Consider the following 21,270-nt stretch of genomic DNA (forward strand, 5'->3'; position numbering starts at 1 on the left):
AAGGTGAGGGGGAAGAGCATGCTAAAGACCTGGCATATTAAAAATACCCATCAATTTTCACAGTTTGTATTTCCTAACTTGTACTCATACAGCTTTCTCCAGCTCATGTTCAGCTGAAGGAAGTTTCAGAGTTCATACCTGTAATTTGGGGAGAGTGGGAGAAGTGTTAGGTTTGTGTGCGTTTTTTTGATTGGTTGGTTTGGTTTAAGTGCATTTTCCCCCCCTCTCTGACATGTGCTGCGTAGTTGCAGCTACAGTGTAGGTTTTATTGCTAGCATTTAGAAGAATAAGTGCTTACTGACACACAAGATAGGAAAGGTTCCTCCCCTGGGGAATGGAACAGAGACTGATTAAGCAACGGGTAGGTATTTAAGAACATAAAAAATATTGGCAGATCAGGGTTGTGGTTCTCACCGACCAGGAGTCGGTGCAGGAACAGAGATAGCCTGCTGGTTTCCAGCAGGGTGTAATGTCAGTGAAGAATAAGTCTTTAAGGTCAGGATTTTTATACACTTTTTAATAGTAAACACGTTTAACAGTAATCAACAGCTTGTTCCTCCAGAGGCATGAATTAGGTGTTCCTGTTTTGCCAGACTGTTGAACCAAACCTGGTGGTCCATGTCCCATCTTGTCTCCCTCCCAAATCCTTTTGCAGAGATTGAATAGCAGCAAATAACTTGCAGTAGCCAGCTGGTTTCAAAAATCTATAGGTAACAAATTAGCACAAAACATACCAACTGGATTATTTTAACCTTATAAAGACAAAAAGGAGCAAACAAGTTGGCCAAAGCTATGTCACAGACTAGTAATAAAGCCAGGTCTAGACAGCACAGGTTTGCTTTCAGTCCTATACTTGAGACTGCTGTACCATGTTGTTTCTTCATTTTGGTTAACATTACTGTGGCAACATTAAGAGCCACGGAGAAAGAAATGAGAGTTAATTAGGATTTCTGTTCTTTAAAGAGCAACAGCAGTGTCCACGTGTGGAAACATTTCAAAAACAGCACAAAAGAATGAACAAAATTAGTGAAACTTACATAAGAACTGCAAAAATATATTATAGCCATTCTATCTTCTAGAAATATAAGCTATAACCTTTCCATCTTGTACTGAAGACAAAGATTTCCTTTATTTTGTAAAAAAAAGTAAAAATAATTTGTCAGCACTATTTAGACTTTAAGCTATAACCATTTTTTGTAGTAAAGCATTTTGAAATGTGAAAAAACGCAGCAAAATGTCATAAACCAGTTTACACAGACATAATGAGGATATTTTTCAAGTAAATCCCAAAAGCTTAAGGTAACTAAAATAATGCTATAACTTATTAAGCTTAATGAAAACCGTTTCCAGAAGTTTACTGAAATTACACATTCCCAACATGCAGGGATTAAACCTGAAACTGTCGGATCAGAGAAGAAAAACAAAAATCTAACTATGAAGATGTCTATCATAGTCATTTCAAATCTTTCCAGGATCTCTTCCTCCCAACTGTCAACACACCAAAGAAGAAAAACCATCAACTTCTTTCTGCAGCTCAGGATAGCCTTGGGAACACCTCATTATAGCAATCACCTGTGTTGCTAGTGGGTCATACTATGTTCTAACATAGTCCTTTAGTCTTCATCTTCAGTTATGCTATGAACAAAAAAGTAACGGGTTTGTCTTTAACAATACCGCCAAGAAATCTCCCCAGTAGCATCTCCTGATTATGTGTCACGTTCAGATACACAGTTTTCTCCTTGTTCCTGCAAAATGCAACCTGCATTAGCCAATTCTTCAGGCTGTTCTGAAAGTCTAATTGCAGTGTGCATTTGCTTTTCTAATTCTCCTATCAGTTTTCCAGGAAGAGATGTAGATTGCAAAGAAACCTTTGATTTTTCATCACTAACCTCAAACATCGAAGTGTCTGTGCCCTGCCTTAATCCATTACAGTCAATAAGTGGAGCTGTCCTCTCCTCTTGAAGCGTGCCTTGTAAAGAATTTATTTTCCCATCTCCACTGGTTGAGGACTCTTGCTCCTCTGAATCAGAGCCTTCTGTCTCAGATGATGAAGTACTGCTTGATTCTTCAGAGTCACTTGTCTCCCACTCAGAGGAAGGCAGCTGTTGCTTGGAAACTGTGCCAGCAGCTTTTAAAGCATTCTCTTCTTCTTGTACTAGTATTGCTGCTGCTTCCAGCTCTTCCAGTTCAAATCCTATGTGAGACTTAGTGAGTGTGGTTTTCTGCAAGGATTCAGAGAGCATAGCCAACTTTTTTGACCTTCAACAAAAAACAAGACATATTATTAAACTTTCCAAATAGAACTTTCCCATTTGATAATGTGAACACAAACCTTAAACATTTCCACTATTCACTTGGTTTGCAAACAACTTCTTCAGTTATGACTATAAAAGTGGATGCTACAGGGGGAAAGACACCCACAAATATTCATAATTACTATTATCTTGGGTGACTTATCCCACAAGGCTAGACAATAACCCACTGAAACTCTTTGGTGACACTTTCAGAAAAGATACCGCTTCTTTGATGTTTCAGCAGTGCATAGTAAGGGAAAATGGATTTCAGAACAAACCTTTTCAGGATTGCTGCCTCTAGCAGAGAACTCTGCACTATGTGGCTTGCTAGATTAAGTTTAAATGCAGCAAAATAATTCTGTTTTACTACCCTTCCAGATACGCGTGTTAAATGCAGATGAACCAACAGAACATAGCTGATCAGGTCTGTCTCAGTGATACATTCTCCTCCTTTCACAGCTAGCTTGGTGCACCCATGACAGCAGGAGATACTCAATGCCCCATCTGCAGATGTGCTTTACCTTTCACTTGTAAATCAGCTGAAATATAATTCAACAGAAATATCAGGACCATTTAGATAAACGCCTCTAATAAAGCAAGCACAATATGTCAGCTTCAAATCGTTGGTACAGCCATATCCATTTCCTCAAGCGTTTTGAAGTCAGCACATGCTTTACCAGAAAAAGTGCATCATGGATTTATAAATAGAGAGAACAGAAAGTAAGAGTACCTTAAAATGGAGGTGGGAGGGCAGAGGGGAAAACGGGTATAAAATACAACAAGAAACAGGATGTATGTTTGTTAGAGTTTTGCCTCAGACTATCAATCAACTTTTCACCACTTCCTGCAACAGCAGGTCTATATAAATCCTGCAGAAACTGACTGGGTTTCATTTCCTCTGCCAAACCTGCTAACCTGCAAGGCATGACACACTGACACTGGAGCAAGTAGCTGATAATGTAATACATGACTCCTGCGAGGCAGAAGTTAAAGTGCTTGTTCTCTCAGTTGAATGATTTTAAAGATCTTTATATTCTATTTCCCAGGGGGCATAATTACTCAGTATAACATAGAAGCTTCCATTTTTTTTTCCTCCTAAAGGAATTGTATTTAAAAGTGGGGGAAGGGAAATCCAATGCAGCTTCTTACACATTTTACAGAGACAGCACAACATTTAAAAGCTGAATTTGGAATAAAACATACTGAACTTCCTTAGATTTTTAGTCTATGGGTTAACTAAGAAATAAGAGTTTCCCATAAGTAACTGAAGCAGCAGAGAACAATTTCTATTTCCAGGATTTTTAAATCTACAGTGAAGAATTAAATCATGTTATCCTGCCAGCCTCCAATATAAACACAGGTACCAATTTTTAAAAAGCTGCTTACTTAACACTACCCTTTTTTCCTTTTTGATGATGCATTTCCATTTTATTTTTTGTCAAGAACTTGACTTTTTCTTGTAAAGTTATGGAGAATTTGAGAAATTGCCAACCTAACTGGGAACAAAGAAAGCATTCTCCAGGCACCATAGGTAAAAAGAAAGAAAAAGAAGCTCAGTGATATATCTAAAGGTTCACAAAGCCTTGCAGGTAGGTGGTAACAGAAGAACTGGCTTGCAGGGAAATCTGCTTCCTGAACACACTGGCGAGAACCTAGTTTACACCTGAAGCAACAGGAGTTTATACCCCTTTCAGAAAGCATTTTACAGTGGTTTTGAAACAGTCTCCTTCCCTCCTTCTAACAATACATATGCATACGTGTGCACGTACCCCCTCTTCCACTGTGAGAGCTGTTAATAATATGAAGGTACAATACTTTCTCCTGTCCTATTGCCTGACTGTCCACAAGAATATGAGCTCCCAAAGCTAAATGTGCCTTGTGACAGAGAACACTTTTGAAGCCATTTTATATGTAGGTCCTTCTAATTTCATTGACAGCCATGAGCAACTAACTGTAGGCACAACAACTTCCTCTAGTGATACATCTTCAGCTCCAGCTACCTCAGTCTCACCTACCTGTTTTACTACTGCCATTACAGATAGCAAAATCAATTTTGAAAGTCCTGTTTGTCTTCACACCTCTTCCATCACGTCTGCTACTTTGTTTCCTAATCTTATATGTATTTTTTTGCTTTTCCTCATTTCTGCTGTTCCAATTTTTCATGCATGTTTATCCTGCTAGATACTCAGTCCTTGAAATCACTCCCTCAAAATCCTCTCCTCCTCTTTTACTCTTCTCTTACAATGCAGTTAACACATTAGATACAGAAACATGTCACATAATCAAGTATTAAGGAGATGTATGGCATCATGTATGTGTTGGCATTAATAAATATTTCACTGTGCTCTAAATCACTTAATGCCAAGTGTTAAGGAAGAAAATACAGTGATATATACTCATTTGACTCAACACACATTACGTTACTAAATTAGATGGGGTTCTACTGACAGATAAAAGAATGGCCTCTCTAAAGCTAGATGTGGTCCTACTGACAGATAAAAGAATGGCCCCTCTAAAGCAGCAAGTGTTCAATCACTCTATACACAAATGCATTTTTATCAGAGTTCAAAGGGAATGAACGAAAAGGTTGGTGCCTGACAGCTACAAACATCCATCCTACTGGACAACTGTAAAACTGCAAAAGGTATTCTTAATCTGAAATTCAGATCAATGCCTTCCGAGGTATCAAAATACCCTACCAAATAATAACAATAACAGATTTCATAAAACAACCGTGGCTTCAAGTTTCACATGTAGCCCTTCTTCCCCAAAGTTCTGACAGAACTACTGAGACACGACAGGCTTTTTATTATTACAAAGGATTACAGAAAAAAGCCATTGAATGGAACAGCCTGCTCTTCCCTTCTAACAGTAATGGCACAAATGGATACACTGCTTGGATAAGTAAATGCCTGCAGGAGGCCAAGGATTCCCATCTAGCCTCTTAACCTCTACAACTGCCTGCCTTCATCTCTCACATAGCAGTCCCATGGAGCAGTGTGACTGCCACCACCACACACAGGGACACAGCCCATGAACGTTTTGGCGTGTTTCAGGAAAGGGGAAGGGATACAGGCTTCATGCAGACCTGCACAACCTTCTTTCTCTCTGCTTTATCAATACTCCAAAGGCCCTATTTAGGCCAACCACAACAGGAAGCTAATAAATCATTACAGAACTAGATTATTTCACTTTTTTTTAAGTTCTTGGTCACATCAGGTATTTTATTGAAACAGTGTGGGAAAAGTCTCTTTTCAGTTACTCAGGAGTTCTTAGTAGGCTAAGAGTTTCTTCCTAACTTTCACTCTGGTCATCTAGTCTCTTCCAGAGACTAACAGAACTGCAATTAGCTATCAGTCCATCTTGTTTAAGGCCACTACCTAACTTCAGAGAGAACCAAGTTTCAGGAGCACATTTCACATCAGCCTTAAGAAAAGGTGGCAGCACTCCCTGGATAAGAAAAAAGGCACACACCATAAATCTTAGAGCATGGAAACGCTTTCAACAGGATACCATGGGTCTCTGAGCAAATTATTTCCCAAGCTGAAAAGTAAGAAACAATTCAGGAAACAAAAATGAGACACCAGAAATGAACTATCACGTATTAGAGACTTGCAGTAAACAGGTCCTGCTGTTTCCAAAATCTTTTGAGTACTGTTTTAGAGATTAGACAGCAAATACTTTAATTTTTCAAGTACGATTAATGGAATCGCATGATTACTTTAAGACATGCTCATTCAGTATGCACATTTGCAGTAATGATATCTTATTATTATGGTAATAGTGTTCTTACATAAACATGCATAATAAGCTTTAAAGGTGCTACACACGATAATTATTAGTTATCAAGATGTCAGTTGCTTAAGGAAAATGTTTAATTACAGGTTAAACTGATCAGATGCATGTTTTGTTTAATGTATAGCTTTGAGGAACAGATATCAACAGAGGCATCTCAGGGCTTGTCCACATAGTCTAGAATTAAAATTTCAAGACAGAACTACTGTAATCCTTGTCTAGCCACAGGAGTTTCTCCATGTGCTAGAAAAAAGAAAAAACCACTTGTTCCATAGGTCTCAGATTATGAGACAGTAAAACTGAGGTGAAAGGAAGAAAGAATCAAAGGACATGTAACAAATAGAGATGGATGAAACAAGGAGAAGAGGAGAGGATTATGGCAACAGGAAAAGTTTACAGCAAAGCCCACCTGTGACAGCCTGAAGACAAGCTATTGTGATGGGAACTGACTGCAGAGCTGACAAGCAGCAGCCAGGGTGGGAGAATAGGACACAACTACTCCAGTTAGACTAATGCTCCTACAAACTCCAGTTCTACCTTATGTTCCAAGGAGTAAGGAGACAACACTAGGATCTGATGAATCAAAATAGCTGTTGCCTCCAGAACACAGAGCTATGAGAAAAAGGTATCACAGAAGGCTGGCGTTAGGGATTTTATTGTTTCCAAGGAAGATTTAACATAAGCTGGAAGGAACAACCAAAGTCTGCGTAGTCGCAGAAAGTAAAAAAATAAATGCAGGGTTTAGGGGATACATCCCACCACAAAATCATCTAATTCTTCCCCAATGTAAAAAAAAAATTAAGTAATTATGCCTCTGTATATTATGCCCATCAGTCAGAAATAGCAGTACAAAAGGAAGAGGTTTAAAGAAAAAGTGTTAATGGGCCAAGCCTTTCTGTCTGCCTGGTACTTACTTGTCTTACATCTAATTCCCTTGCTTTAGTAGCTTAGTTATGTTAAAAAAAACCCCAAACAACTAACTCGGAATTTGAAAATATGAAAATCAGCATTCTGCTCCTCATTCTGTAGGCTGGGTGACAGCACATACTCCATCACAGCATGGGAGTTACCTATCTAAAACTGCAGAGTACTTGTAAACAAGGGAGTAAATAGCCAAATCGGCAGCACCACCTTTCAGAACAGGAGTCAGTAATATTTCACTATGGAAAGAAAAGGGACTTTTCTTGTACAGACACAAGCTTTAGCTTTCGCTTTAGCTTGCTTTAGCTTTTGTAAACAATTGAAGGATTATTTCTACTGCCTCATAAGTTTGGCTTTGCATTTCACAGATGCATACGAACATCCACTTTTCTGAAGTACGCAATGTAAACTGGGTGTAAAACATGGCAAAACGCTACAGAATTTTATCTACCCCTAGCTTCATGACAAGCAAGTCTGTGTACATTGCCCAAATGCTGGCATGGCAGACTGAGCTATTCTTGCCCCAGTACAACACAAAAGCAACAAAGCATGGGAACCCACGTATCAAAAGCATTGACAACAGCTTTAGTTCCCAGCCTTAGGTCTGAAAATGACCTAGCTAGTCTTGGAACCAAGCTGGAACCTAATCAATCTTGGAACCAACTAAAGTCTCATTATATTACATTGTTCAAGTGTGGTTAGGGCCTGTGCACTGAGTTACAGTGGGAATCAGTCCTCCACGCCTAGCAGTGGCTCTACAGGGCTGACAAGCCCTGTTTTAAGTGTAAAACACTTTACATTAATTATCTTTAAGCCTTACAGGCACGATAAACAAGTCTCAAAGAGAATAGATATTTCAAGTGCAGACGTGCCTTTGCAGTGTTGTAGGTTCCACCAAATATGAAAATGTGCCTGTCTCATTGCCAAGCAGCCATCCCCTGGTAGGCCTACAGTTCCTTGAGATGCATTCAAATACAAACTAGCAGCATGCTCTGCCTGTCAGCAGGGCTGACAAATATAAAAAGGTCAGTTATTCAGTTTACCTCCACTCAGCTGGAGCTCTGCACACAGAGGATCCATCTAACAGTAGAGCTGGTGCATTAAGCAAAAGGCTTTCCGTCTGCTGGATCACAAGTTATTTCCCAACTGCCTTAATTTTATACATTTATTGTATGAGAAACTACCAAGTTTAAATATAGAGTGACACTTTCTCCTTAAAGTACCTTTCTCAGCAAGGCCTGGCAAAACTCAGACTTCTGAAAGCTTCATAGACACCCTCTTTCTTAGATAAAAGAGACAACAAGCAATACAACCAGCCAAAGTATAACCACTTTAAACGTGCTCCAAGTTACATACCTGGCAGCATTGCTTGCAATTTCCCACAATTACTCTTTTAGCCAGAGGAATTTCAAGTATTAAGACAACTCTAGAGTTAGTATGACCTCAGACATCACCAGATATCATCCCAAAGTACAGACTCAGCAGTTCAGATACAGAGGATGTGGAAGTGTACTATCTGCAAGACATTGAAATGTCAGTTAAACTATAAGGGATAATGACATTGCCCGTCTTGCCACAAGACTGCTTGAGGACAGTCTGCAATAGGATGTAACTGACATTTCAGCATGGTTATCACTGGTGAACAAAGGGGCACCTGCAAAAGAGCCAGATTCTCCAGATCATCCTATTTTTTCCCCATGCCCAGAGTGGTTCTTGCTGGATTCCATATATTGCTGCCTTCCAGCCCAAGCCTTATCTGTCCAGACAGAAGGGGTATGAAGAGACACTTTTCAATATTCAGGCCCTCAATAATGCCAACATTTACTTTCCACAAGAACTCTGTCACAATCTTGATGACAGTTAATAACCCTATGGCAATAAGTCTACTGCTTAAGCTCTCTTGCAATAGAAGGCTCAAGAAGTTACAGCCAAACATAGTATCAAAAGCTAAGAAAGTAAGCTCATACAAGACTGACACAACTGATGAAGCATCCAACTATTCTTAAAGATACTTAAGAAAATAAATTGTTCTTCAATCTAAAATTCAGATGTCAGCTTCTATCTAGTCCTGCACAGCTGCCCGAATAACCGAACTGGTGGCTTTAGGGAAAGTCTCTTGAAACTTATAATGGAACTCACCCTGCTAGGCAACACACCGTAAGTCACTGGAACAGCATGTTCTGACACCCGGGGTAGAGGACAAAGTGAGGGAGACACACATACTCCTGAATTACTGTAACAAACTTCAGGGCTTTAAAACAACATAACATGCTTCTTTCAGAAAGGCAACTAACAAAGTCAAACATCCCTTCACACTTGACATACAGCTTCATATAGCTAGAAAGAAAATATAATGATTGAATTCTTGCTATACAGAACTGAAAGAATTTGATTTTAATAGAGACATGAAAGTCTCAATTTGATCAACCCCAACTGGTAAAACAGATGCAATAATGGTGATTGTGTTGAATGTAAAAGCAGACTTCATTGATGTAGAAACATCTAAAGTCAGCATGCACAAAAAAGCATAATGGTCAAACAATAAGCTTAGATAAAAAAAAAAGTCTTCCAGTTCAGGAAAAGAATACTTACAAATGGACATTTAGCTGCAATAAGAAACTCATCACACTAAGCACACCATCCATATGCTGAAAATACTCTTTAAAAGTCATGGGTCACAAAAGAATATGAGCCTCTGAATATGCGTGGAGATAAAAGACTAAGGCTCAGTTACACCTTTCAGCATGCATTTTATACAATAAGCCATATTTCACTATTTATTTCACTTTCAAAGTTATTCCTAATGAGTGCTTCAGGTTATACACTAGTCAATAATATCCAACCATAGTGAAGTAGTATTGAAAAAGCAAGCTCAGAATCAGTGAACAAAAATACTCCAAATTAAGTTCTGAAAGAAGTTCATAGCAGAAAGGCCGTAGTCTTGATAAAAGTTAAAAAGTAGTGACAACCACTTTGGCTATCTGTACACACTGTTGTAGTATTACAGACTATGACAATAAACCTAATTTTACACTGGTTTTATTGCAAAGTACCTTACACACGCCTTTACCCTAATTCCCCACAAGCTTGGGAAAACTATACATAGATTTTATTTCATCCAGCTCTGGGAACACAACTATCCTCCACAGTGAAATATGGCTAACACTTAACAAAGCATTACAATACTGCCGTGAAATTTAAGGCATGAAGTGGGATAGAAAATACACACAGCACCCAAATTACAGGGCAACACTTTCACAGAAAGAAAAGGCACAGAAAATCACAGATAATCTTTGTGCCATGCACACAAAATACCATAGGTTTCTAATGAACATAGAAGTCCAAAACCTATTTTACATTGCTTTTCAAAAATGGCACCTCAATGCACAAAATTCCTTACTGCATCAGTTAAACAGAAAGATGAATATGCAACATTTACTAAATCACTTTTCAGCCTGTATGACCCGTTAGCTCATCATAACCCCACCTAGCTTATGAGATCTGAAAGAATCACAGAATAGATAGTACAATTAACAGCCAGCGAGATAAACAAACAGCACCATTCAACAGTTTCAGGTGCTTAGTTTAGTATACATTTTTATAGTAAAAGGCAGAACCAACAAGTAACTCCATTAAAATCTCATTAGCTCTGATCAATGATTAAGGAAGATAATATAAGAACAAAGAAGAATTTAATGTGTTAGTGAAGGAGAAATGGGTTCATTTTATTCAAGACTCAGGTAAAAAATGGTCTAAACTAATCTTCTACATTATCTGCAGCAAAAGACAGACAGGTGAGTGCAAACAACAAAAATAGTGCAACATTTATTCACACAATTTAGTCCTAGATTAAACAGTCTCCATACGAAATGAACAAGCCATCTCCACAACACAGCACTAAAGGCTGTTTAATTTCTACCCTTTCTTATGAAAAGTCAGCTGCTAAAATAAAATGTGCTCAGTCTATTCAAGGTATTTTATGCAACTGTAGGTAAGAATTCATTCCATTTCTCAAGAGGATGGATTCTGATATTTAGCCTAAATAACTTGGGTTAACACAGTTACACTGTCCATGTCCATACTGCCAATTATTTCCGTTCTAACAACTCCTGGAAACCCCAGGCAGCTTCAATCAAACTGAAGAGCCATTCATGAAAATAAGCAGAAATATAAATAATGACCCTCAAAGCCAACAGAACACAGCTATCATGTATTCTCTTGGTAGAAGGCCACAGCATGCACATATCAACCAGGTTATCAGTGCTAGGACCAGCTACTGCACATGCTGCCTCTTTCTTACCTGGTGGAGGTGTCAAAGGATATGATGAAGACATTAGGGCACAAGGCTTGGGTTTGTAGGAAGATTACAGAATCTTCCCCACCCCCGCCCCTTGTGGACAAAGCAGAGACTGGAAAAGCATTCACTGCACACCAAATCTTTATGTTAACTTAAGAAAATCACGCTATTAAAAAAAAGGGAGCACTGGGTTCAAAAAGACCCCCCTGGAAAACACATCTCCCTGTAAGCAACTTTCAATCAACAGGATTAGAAGAGCAGAAATCCAGTGCTAAGAGACTGCTATTGACATGAGGAACCCACCACTTAACTTCAGGTGACAAAGCAGTCCTGCAGCATAGAACAATGGGTGATGTGGAAGACTCCAATGAGTAAAGAGAACATAAAATGCTTTCATCTTGAAATTCTGGCTTTCAAAGGTCATGTAATGACCTGAAACAAAGACAGACATACTTACACTGCAATTCAACTTGTAGTTTTGTAAACATTAATTGCTATCTACATAGCTTCAGGTACTCATGTTTGTTAACCATAAATCAAATATAAAATGTAGCAAGTTTCACTTGAAGTGATTTCTTTTATGTTAATAAGTCTGAGTATTTCAAGTGACTTTCCCTCCATATTTGTTCTGAAATTCCACGGTGCTTCTTTCATAATGTATCTAAACACTGCATGAGCTGAACTTCACATTTAAAATTTTTTTTTTAAAAAAAGAAGCTTCCCAATGTAACATCTTACTTTCATTACTTGGTCTTTTTTGTAAGTTGGCACCAAAGATATAATGGATTATAAAAGAAATGAAGTACAGCTTACTTATGTAGATGATACCATGAAAATATTTGTAAGAGAAAACAGAATATTGGACTATAAAAAGTAACTGAGCAGTATTTATATGTTTTAAGAATACTTTAGCTGAGCTTAGAAGCAGCTCAGTGTTGCCAAAATAGCTCACTAAGTTGCCACCAGTCCACGCATCTAACAATGGCACAGCTTCCAAAGTTATATATGATTAATACAATGAAAGATGAACAGATAACACCACAAGACAGATACAAAGAAAGGAACAGATTTTATGATGTGACAGGAAGTATCAGCTACACTACAGAAATGGAACACTGACAACTGTTCTACATTAGCCTCATTTCCCTCAAGTTTCTTAATTGCCATTACCTAGAACCTGGTTTTCACCATCACTGCTGGTGATCCAGGAGACAGCACTCCTAACACTGCAAATTGTATAATTTGTGTTACAATATGAGAATGAATACAGTGCAGAAGATGTGAATTTTAGTGTCATAATAATGTTAGTGAAGTCATGTATTACAAAAGTAACAAGAACAATGACAACGAGCAGGCTTAAAGGCACAATTACAAACACAGTACTGCAACCTAATCCTATCCCTTACAAGGTTAAGTCCTAGTGAGGTCCAACAAAATTTTAACTCTGACTGCTCTGTTGCTTCTGACCAACACCCTTAACACTTGGGAGGGAAGCCACCAGCTGGTAGCCTTCCCATTCACAGTCCATTCTCAATTCACACCATCTAAAGATCAAAAGACACACAATATGAGTATATTGTGAATTCCTTGCAAAAAGCAGAATTTTTGCAAGGACCTAAACTCAAGCACCTGCTTCCACCTTCTCCCACACACACCCTGCTGTGTTTGTAGGGCACCTATTATCAAATGCTCTAGAGCACAATCATGCCTCTTATGAATAAAAGTTAATAATACCACAATCACATGCAACTGAATTGGCTACAGATCTGGCTCCCCGACCCTGACAAGAAAACTTGCAGGCCATGCATGCAGCATCATGTAGCTGGCCCACACTACCCAGTTCTTGCAAGAAAGAGCCCCCAGAGAATAGTGGGGAGTGGGTGTTAGGCCACAGACTAAATTACCATCTCTCAGTATTACTTTTTTTGTCTCATTCTACCTCTGTTCTGTCTTAAGATTTACAGGGTATCACTGCAAGGGGCAGGTGGAAGAGACCAAGCTAGTTACTGACAAGGCTGGAAACAAAACACAAAGACATTATCAGCCTGCCGATCAGCTTCCCACTTTGATCATAGCTGCACACTCCACCTGCTTAGAAAGCCAACAACTACACAAGCTCATCCTTCCCCTAGTCAAAACAGAAGACGAGTCAGCTGAGATGTGCTGACTGAAAAGACATGACACAGATCACTGACCCTTCTGTAGGCAGATAGGAACTGCCTCCCAACAAGTTTTGAAAATCAAAGCAGTAGCCTGAAGGGGAAAAAAAATGGCTTTCTTCTTTGCCTTCTCTACCCACAGCAAGGTGCATTCAGACACAGCCTGAAGGAATATGAGCTATAGAAAAGTGATGGAATAAATAGAAAAAACAACTGAGAAAAGGAGAGGAAAAAACAAAGGAAACTGCAGCTAGCAGCTGGGAAGAGAGATTAAATCCCTTGTTAAAAATCCATGTTCTACAAGGCTTGCTAAAACACATAAAGGGGAATTTCTGGTATTATATCCACCTGTCTATCACCTTTTTCAGCCTTCAGGGCAATGTTTTGCTTTAAGCCTCTTAACTCCATATACTACACTACTCAGGTATTGTTATTTACAAAGTGCTCTATGGACACCTACTGCTTTACAGACAATTGAAGTGACAGCTTAGGCCTTAAATAAGATGCAACATTTAATGAGAGGCATGGCAGCTCAAGATGACAGTAAACAAAAAGAAATTCTATTAAAAACATGTATCAAAACAGTGAAAGAGGAGACAATGTGCTTGCAAATTATTAGTTACTATTTTTAAAGCAAAGAACTGTGATCTAAGGATCAAGAGCAGATGACTTGGGGTGAAAAATAAATCTCTGTTCTCTACAGAACTCAGACACCAACAGTCAACATCCTGTTTGATAAATTGGCAAACCCTTATCTAAGTTTTAAGGAAAATTATAGCATAATAAATGGCACAGAATCTCAAATACTTTCTGCACTAGACCCATAACTAGTGTTTGAACCACTAGGTACTTCTTTGAGCTATGCTATCTTGATGGAAACAAATAAGACAGTACAGAACTACTCAAGAACCTAGAGCAAATGAGCCAACTCAATTATTCTTCACTAGGAAAACGTGAAAACTTACTGCTGTCAGAATTTTTCCTGTTCCCTGTTCAAACTAGATCAATTTTATTCGCCATTCTTTGTTATACTACACCATGGCTAAAAAATGAAATGTCTGTTCCACCATACTTGCAGGTAAGTCCAAATCAACCTTTAACTTTCTTACCAATGAACTACTGAGTTTATTCAGTCTCTTGCCATAACATAGGTCCTTAAGACATACACGTTCATGGAACGTTTTTTTACCCCTCCTAGTTCTCTCCATTTCTCAACATTTTTGAATAGACACTACAATTAGTCTGTTTTGGCAGTGCCTCACAAATGCATTTAAGGTCATGCCACTTCTTTCTAAATGATACTGCTCTGCTGCTTCAGCTGAAGGTTGTACTCACCCTCTTACCTCCTCAGAGATAAATAGGTGCTCAGGTTCAAACTGCCCTCAAACATGACCCAATGTATTTTTCTGGAGCTGCTGCCCTCAATTGTCTTATGTTCTCCAATCTATAACTATGATCTACAATTTTTTATTGTTCATATGCCGTCTTATACTTGACTGTATGAAGTGCATGTTGCTCAAGTAAGCAAGTACTGCCAATCTGGGTCAGTCTCTACTGACATATTTATATATATTTTTATATATATATACTCTACATACATATTTATATAAAGGTAGAAAATTAATAACATGTAAAGTCACAAAAGAGTTTTTGTCTAAAAAGACATATAGTGTATTTTCTTACAGATTGTGAAAGATACTGGGCTGTACTTAAAACAAACTGAAAACAATGGATGATACTAACTTCATAAAGCAATAAAAAAACCTCTGTCTTGTCCCAGGTTGTTTTCCCACCCCCCCACCCCCCACCCTTTTCCAATGTTTCCTAAACCACTGAGATTATTAGTAACTCCTATTGTTAGTGGTATGTAAACCGAGATATGCATAAAACGAACCTCAAAAAGCCTGCAAAGAGACTATTTGAAGTGGCCACTCCCATTATTGGCTAAAGCTTGAAAACCAGCTGGGACATCTGAAAGTTAATACACCACTACAGGCCACCAAGAAGTGAATGAGAAGCAAACCTAATGCAGCATGATTACTCAAAGCAGTAAGCAAAAGTAGTGCTGCATGCTGAACTAGCTGCCAACAGTAGTAATGCCAGATTGTAAAGCCTGCTAAGAAGGAATTACAATAATTAGGGATTGTAGTCATGAGCTACTGTCGCAAGTCATCACAGGACACTAAGGGTGAAGCCTATGTAACCAGGTAAACAACAGACTTCTTACTCTGTTCACGGAAAAGGTGTGACCCACAAGCAGCACCAACATTTTTTCATTTATCCCTTGTACCTGTATGGCTCTTACTAAGCCAAACAGCAAACAAAAAAATAGCCTTCAAATTAAGAATCTCAAAAATCCAACAAGTTGTTTTATTTTGCAGAGGGTGAGGGGCAGGTAATTAAGTGGCTTCAGGGTATCCAGAATGACAATACCATTGAAGTAGTATAACAGAGAAAAAATAATCCTCTAACTGCAAACTAGATCAAAATATGGGATTTTGTGATAGTGGCAGTGGGGTTGTTACACTACCTGATAAATAATATCATCAGAACATAAGCTAAAAGCATATGCTAATGGCAAGGCCACTTTCTAAGCAGCAATGTGAAAGCAACGTGGCTCTTCCATGTAGCACCTACTTGGAGTTTTTATCAAACCTGGAATTACTGCAGCCTTCTCTAAGCTAAGGTTAACATGGGCACCAATGAAGGTAAAGTAAAACCTAAAGTACTGCCAAAGTAGAGTATAGTTGACCATGAAATGGTAATGCACATAAAATACAGTACTATGAGGTGTATTCTTCCTAAGGTCTTAACTGTATGAAGTGCTTTAAACATGCTCTACAAATCAGTTCAATCTCACAGAGCCAAGAAACAGGATTTTCATCCAGAATGTACTACTCCTTATGCCTTTGTTCTTCTGAATCATGGCTGCTGAATCCAAGAGGTTAACAGCTGAAAATATTCCTCTAACATTCAAGAATGCTTTAAAACACCGATTACTTTTTCTTTATTTGTTAATATGCTCCTCCCCCCATTACAAATCAAAAATTTAATGAACTTGTTAGTAGTACACCATTTGAAAACCTTTTAGGATAGTTTTGTTCCTGAATCCTCCTATCTGAACTTGTTGTCTTCACAGTAGAGGTGCAGTCAACAAAAGCTACAGCCCTGAGTTCCAGACATTACAGATGAGGCATTCTTAGGACCATGGCAATGCCACAAGGAGTGAACAGGACTTCATAAGTATCAACCCTGCAAGCAGCATAACAGCAAAGACCAGAAGATCTTTAAAAAGCCTGTTTTTCCTCTAGTCATTATTTTCAGATTTACAAAACCCTAAACCGCTAAACAAAAAATACCAAGAAGCAACAGCTGCAAGAAATAGCACAATGAAAACTACTTCCACATACTTTGATACACTTTTCGAAGTTTTCCAGATCCTAACAAATAATAACCAGGTCAAATTTCCTAAGTTTGCAGATAAAATTATTTGTGAAACTGATCATCTAACTTACAATTGGAATATATGTTAAAATCCTCTTTACATTCATCTAAAGATCGTAATACTTGACTATAGAAGCTTAAATATGTTTTATTTTAACAAATATTTCCCCAAATCTAGCAAAAGCTTAAAGGTAATTCTTTCAGGAAGGCTGTAATACATGACCTGTTCTCTAATGCTTTTTGCCCTACAAGCAAGCACAGCATAGGATATGGGTGAGCTGGTATGTGTAACAAGATACAAGGAAAATATATGAGATTCTCTATAGAGAAAACACTGTAAATTATTAACAGATCTATACAGCTAACAAACGCTTGTATGAAGTAAAGAAACGCTTTTGATGATTCATTGTAGTGCAGTGTGTTTAAATTGGGCACAACAAACTATCAGCACTATTTGATTGCCAAATGAAAAAATATCAGTAGCCTGTCCTATATATTTGCAGAATAGGCTGGGTTTCAATGTGAACAGATGATAACTTGTAAAATAAAATTTTGAAGTCTGTTAAAGCCAATAAAGAGGGCAGAATGATCATTAAGAAACCTTATCTCTACCAAAATTTAACCATTGCAATGGACGAAACTATGATGCAGAGTTCCCCACTCCCTTGTGCTCTTTATGATCCAATGTGACACAGACAGCAAAAATCCCAAACCTCACAGATCTTATTTTTGGTCTGAAAGATTTGGGCTCCATAATGCCTTTGCAACCGAGTCCTTAACATTTCAGGCCCACATTACACTATATTGATTAAAACAGTAATTCAGAAACCCAGGGAGAAGAAAAGGGGGACTGAACAATCACAGTCAATCTCATCACCTCAATGACATGCTGTGAATGTAATTAATCCTACATTTATTTAGAGAACTTCACACCCTACACATAAAGCAGCAACTCCCTGCTGGCTTCAGACTAGCTAATTATGTTGTAACAAGGATGAGGTTTCGATTATAACAAAGAGATGAAAAGAAAGACAGACCTATGAAGCTATCCTATCTTTTAGGGTATGTCTTACCTGCAAATGAAGAGAAGCACATGTAACATACTAAGGAATATCTGACTTAGCTTTAATTTACTTAGTTCCAATAAAGATAGCCTCTTCTACAGAGACTGTATAAGTGCCACCAGGAATCCTGGTTTTTACTTTAAAGCAAATAGCCCATGCTTGAACTGACACATTACACCTACAGTCACCAAAATTAGCAAGATTACATTTGTCTTACATTGCAGAGCACATACACATGAAGGTGCAACTACAGAGCACACATACGTTAAAGTGGCCTATATACCAATTTAACAAACCAAGTTGCAGTTCTGGTTCCACAGGACACACTGAAGCATTTTAACAGCTCATCTCTCAACATACAGACCTCCTTTACCGCACCAGCTGAAGCTACTACAATACACAACACAATGATTTTGTAATTTTTTGTAGTAGAACAGATCCTGAATAAAAGCTGAAACAGTAAGTTCAAAATTTTTAAAAATTAGAATAGTAATAATGAAAAATAGTAAAAATTATATTTGTATTTGCTTGATCCCTAGCTTATTCTCCTGCATTCCTCACACCCATAAAACTTTGAGAAGTATACAACCATGCAACAGTACATAACTAAGTGTACTAATCCCTGGAAAACTGCCAGGACTACTAACAGCTTCACTTCCAATTCATCAACACAGAGAATACACATTAACTGATACTAAAGTGGTACATGTTTAAAACTAAACATGTATTTAAATGTTAATTAAAAACATTTTAAATCCATACGGGCTCAATTGTTCCCTTACGCAAGCATACAGAACAGTATGCACTTAGTTGCCTGCCTGGACAAGGACTCGTAGGAAGCAGTTCAGCCTTCCACCTAGCCACTCATGTTATGGCCAGCAGGCATCATGCAGCCAAGCTACCAGAAGGCACATATGTACAACAGCGGACAATAAAAAGCAACATGAATAGAGACTGGCACAAAGGGGAATACAAAACACTGAAGAAAGACATCAGGCTACACAAAAGAACCTCAGCACAGCAAGAGTCAGTGGGGAGAACTACTCCAACTTCGGTAAAGGACACAACTCCTATGGGGTCACAGACACGTAAATCCCTCCAGCAGAAGGGAAAAAGCTCTCCTGCAACAAACCCACACCTAGATTCCCCTGGTTTCAGTAGCTCATATTGTAGCAACCAGACAATCAGTGGTTTCCCCAAAGCTCCTTCTCCTCTCCCTCATTTCCTTCTGCTCAAAGGCAGGCATGAAAGATGGGAGTAAAGCTTAGACTTAGAATACAAATTCAGTTATAACTTCACCTTGGAGAGGCTGCCATATGTATCATAGTGGTTTGTAAAAGCTCTGACCTAAAGAAAAAAGCATGCAAACCAGACAAATTAAATTTAATTTTATTATGGAAATGAAAGCAATAACAGAAGTGACAGCAGGGTGGATGATAAGCTCACTTAGCAGGGGGATCAAATGAAGTGATGACATGTCATTATGACCTCAGGGGTTAAAGAGGCAATTTTCCATCTGGCTGCATCTGGCTTTTCAACATAAATATTGACACCACCTGCCGAGATTTACTACAAGCTGCCTCCATAGGTCTTTGTCTAGCTTTTGTTACCCAGGTTAACATTTACTTTTTCCCTCTTTTCTGTAAGTTCTCCCAATGTGCTCCCTTTCTTCAAAACCTCATGAAGAGTTAAAGGATTTACATACCACTTTATACAATAGATCAAATTATTAATAACTTCACAAACAGCTCAAAGAGAGATACTAGATAGCTATAAAGCCGGTAAAGTTAGCTTTAAGACTGCAAACAGGAAGACAAAACTTTAGCTACACTTGTTACTGTCTTGCATTGTCTTAAGACTTCTAGGGATCTACTTTTATCTTACTAATAGGTACCTGAATGAAATCCTTTTTCTGGAGAAAAAAATTAAAAATACCTTAGAATTAGAACTAGCTTGTACTCACCATACCCAATGGACCATTAGCCACCTGCATGTGTTTTATTCAGCAGCTTAATTACTTCCAATTCCAGATACATTGTGCTTAAAATAAATCATCTTTTGCCAGCCCAGTGACACATTCGCTTATTCATCTAATTTAGCCACAGCCAAACTAGGATCTCAAACCAAATCTGGGATCAGCTATTAACACACTGTTGGCTATAAGGTTTTTGCTTCCGCACTGTACATTTAAAAGGTAGTACCTACCAGTGGTGTTCCTCTCCTGGAGGCTTAACCTGGAATACGACTGTATGCTTGCTACCATTTAATACCGCTATTACATTTTTGCCTGTGCCAACCTTTTTTTCTAAACCTATAGCTCCCAGACTTTTCTCTGTCAGTACAGGTGAGCTAAAAAATCTCACTTCCAGCTGTTTTTGAAGTGCCCAGATTCTTCACTAAAAAGAAACTACAGCCTGTTTAAACAGTTGAAACAACGGGGCCCCAACCTCCACTAAGGCTCTGTTACATACCAGCAAAAGAAGGGAAGAAAAGAAAAACCCTCCACAGATTTTGAGAGCGCCCTGGGACTACAGCTATGAAAAGACAGGAGAAAACGGAGACAAAGAAAGTTAATGAAGCTTGCACACAGCAAAGAATAGATACAAAACAAAACAGAGAAAGCATCCAGACTGATCAGACATGCAAATAACTTCACTGAAAGACCACCACAAAAATACTTATGAATACTTCCCCCTCCCAAAACTCTTTCACCACAAAGCCAATTACCAGAGGGATGTCATAACCTTCTTCCCCTGCAATGGAAGTTGTACTACCCTCCTCTCCAAATGCTTTGCTCACCCCTGGGGAGCTGCAAACCCTTGTCTTTTAACAGATAAGTCTCCACTCATTTCTGTACGTTAAGGTATTTTCTGAATGACAAGTGAACTTCGCTGTTCCCTTCCACACAGGGGAAAAATGAGAAGTGTTCCTGTTCACTTCGCACATGCTTAACTTCAAGCACATGCTTCGCTGCTAAACTGGAATGACTTAAGCATATACTTAAATGCTTGCCCAATTCAGACCCTAGAAATAGGACTAGTTTCTGCAGTTCCTCTTTCTCCTGTTCTCCTAATGACAGACAACTATTGTGCCATGTCATTATGCCAATAAGATAGCTTAATTGCCCTCTTTCCAGAAGCTGTCAGTTCTGCTTAACTTGTACATAATGTATGCGTCTAGGAGTAAATGTGTTAATATATCAGTCGCTTATACCTACCATACATTTTCCTCTGCTCTATTTAAAGAAAGCCTTGGTTTTTATGATTGACTTGCTAGACATTATATTCATTGATATG

At 38.4% G+C, this 21,270-nt stretch overlaps 1 protein-coding gene across 3 annotated transcripts in view; it reads right to left on the reverse strand.

Moving 5' to 3' along the window:
* Window positions 1–496: 496 nt before the first annotated feature.
* Window positions 497–21,270, reverse strand: part of SHQ1 (SHQ1, H/ACA ribonucleoprotein assembly factor) — a 51,482-nt gene continuing 30,708 nt past the window's right edge. For all 3 annotated transcript variants that reach the window (XM_080382613.1, XM_080382615.1, XM_080382614.1), the window contains exon 12: window positions 497–2,259. In XM_080382613.1, coding sequence (XP_080238739.1) covers window positions 1,707–2,259 — 553 coding nt within the window. In that variant the 3' untranslated portion in view covers window positions 497–1,706. The remainder of the gene's footprint in view (window positions 2,260–21,270) is intronic.

The sequence above is a fragment of the Falco punctatus genome (assembly GCF_963210335.1).
Source record: "Falco punctatus genome assembly, chromosome: 4".
Classification (NCBI taxonomy): Eukaryota; Metazoa; Chordata; class Aves; order Falconiformes; family Falconidae; genus Falco; species Falco punctatus.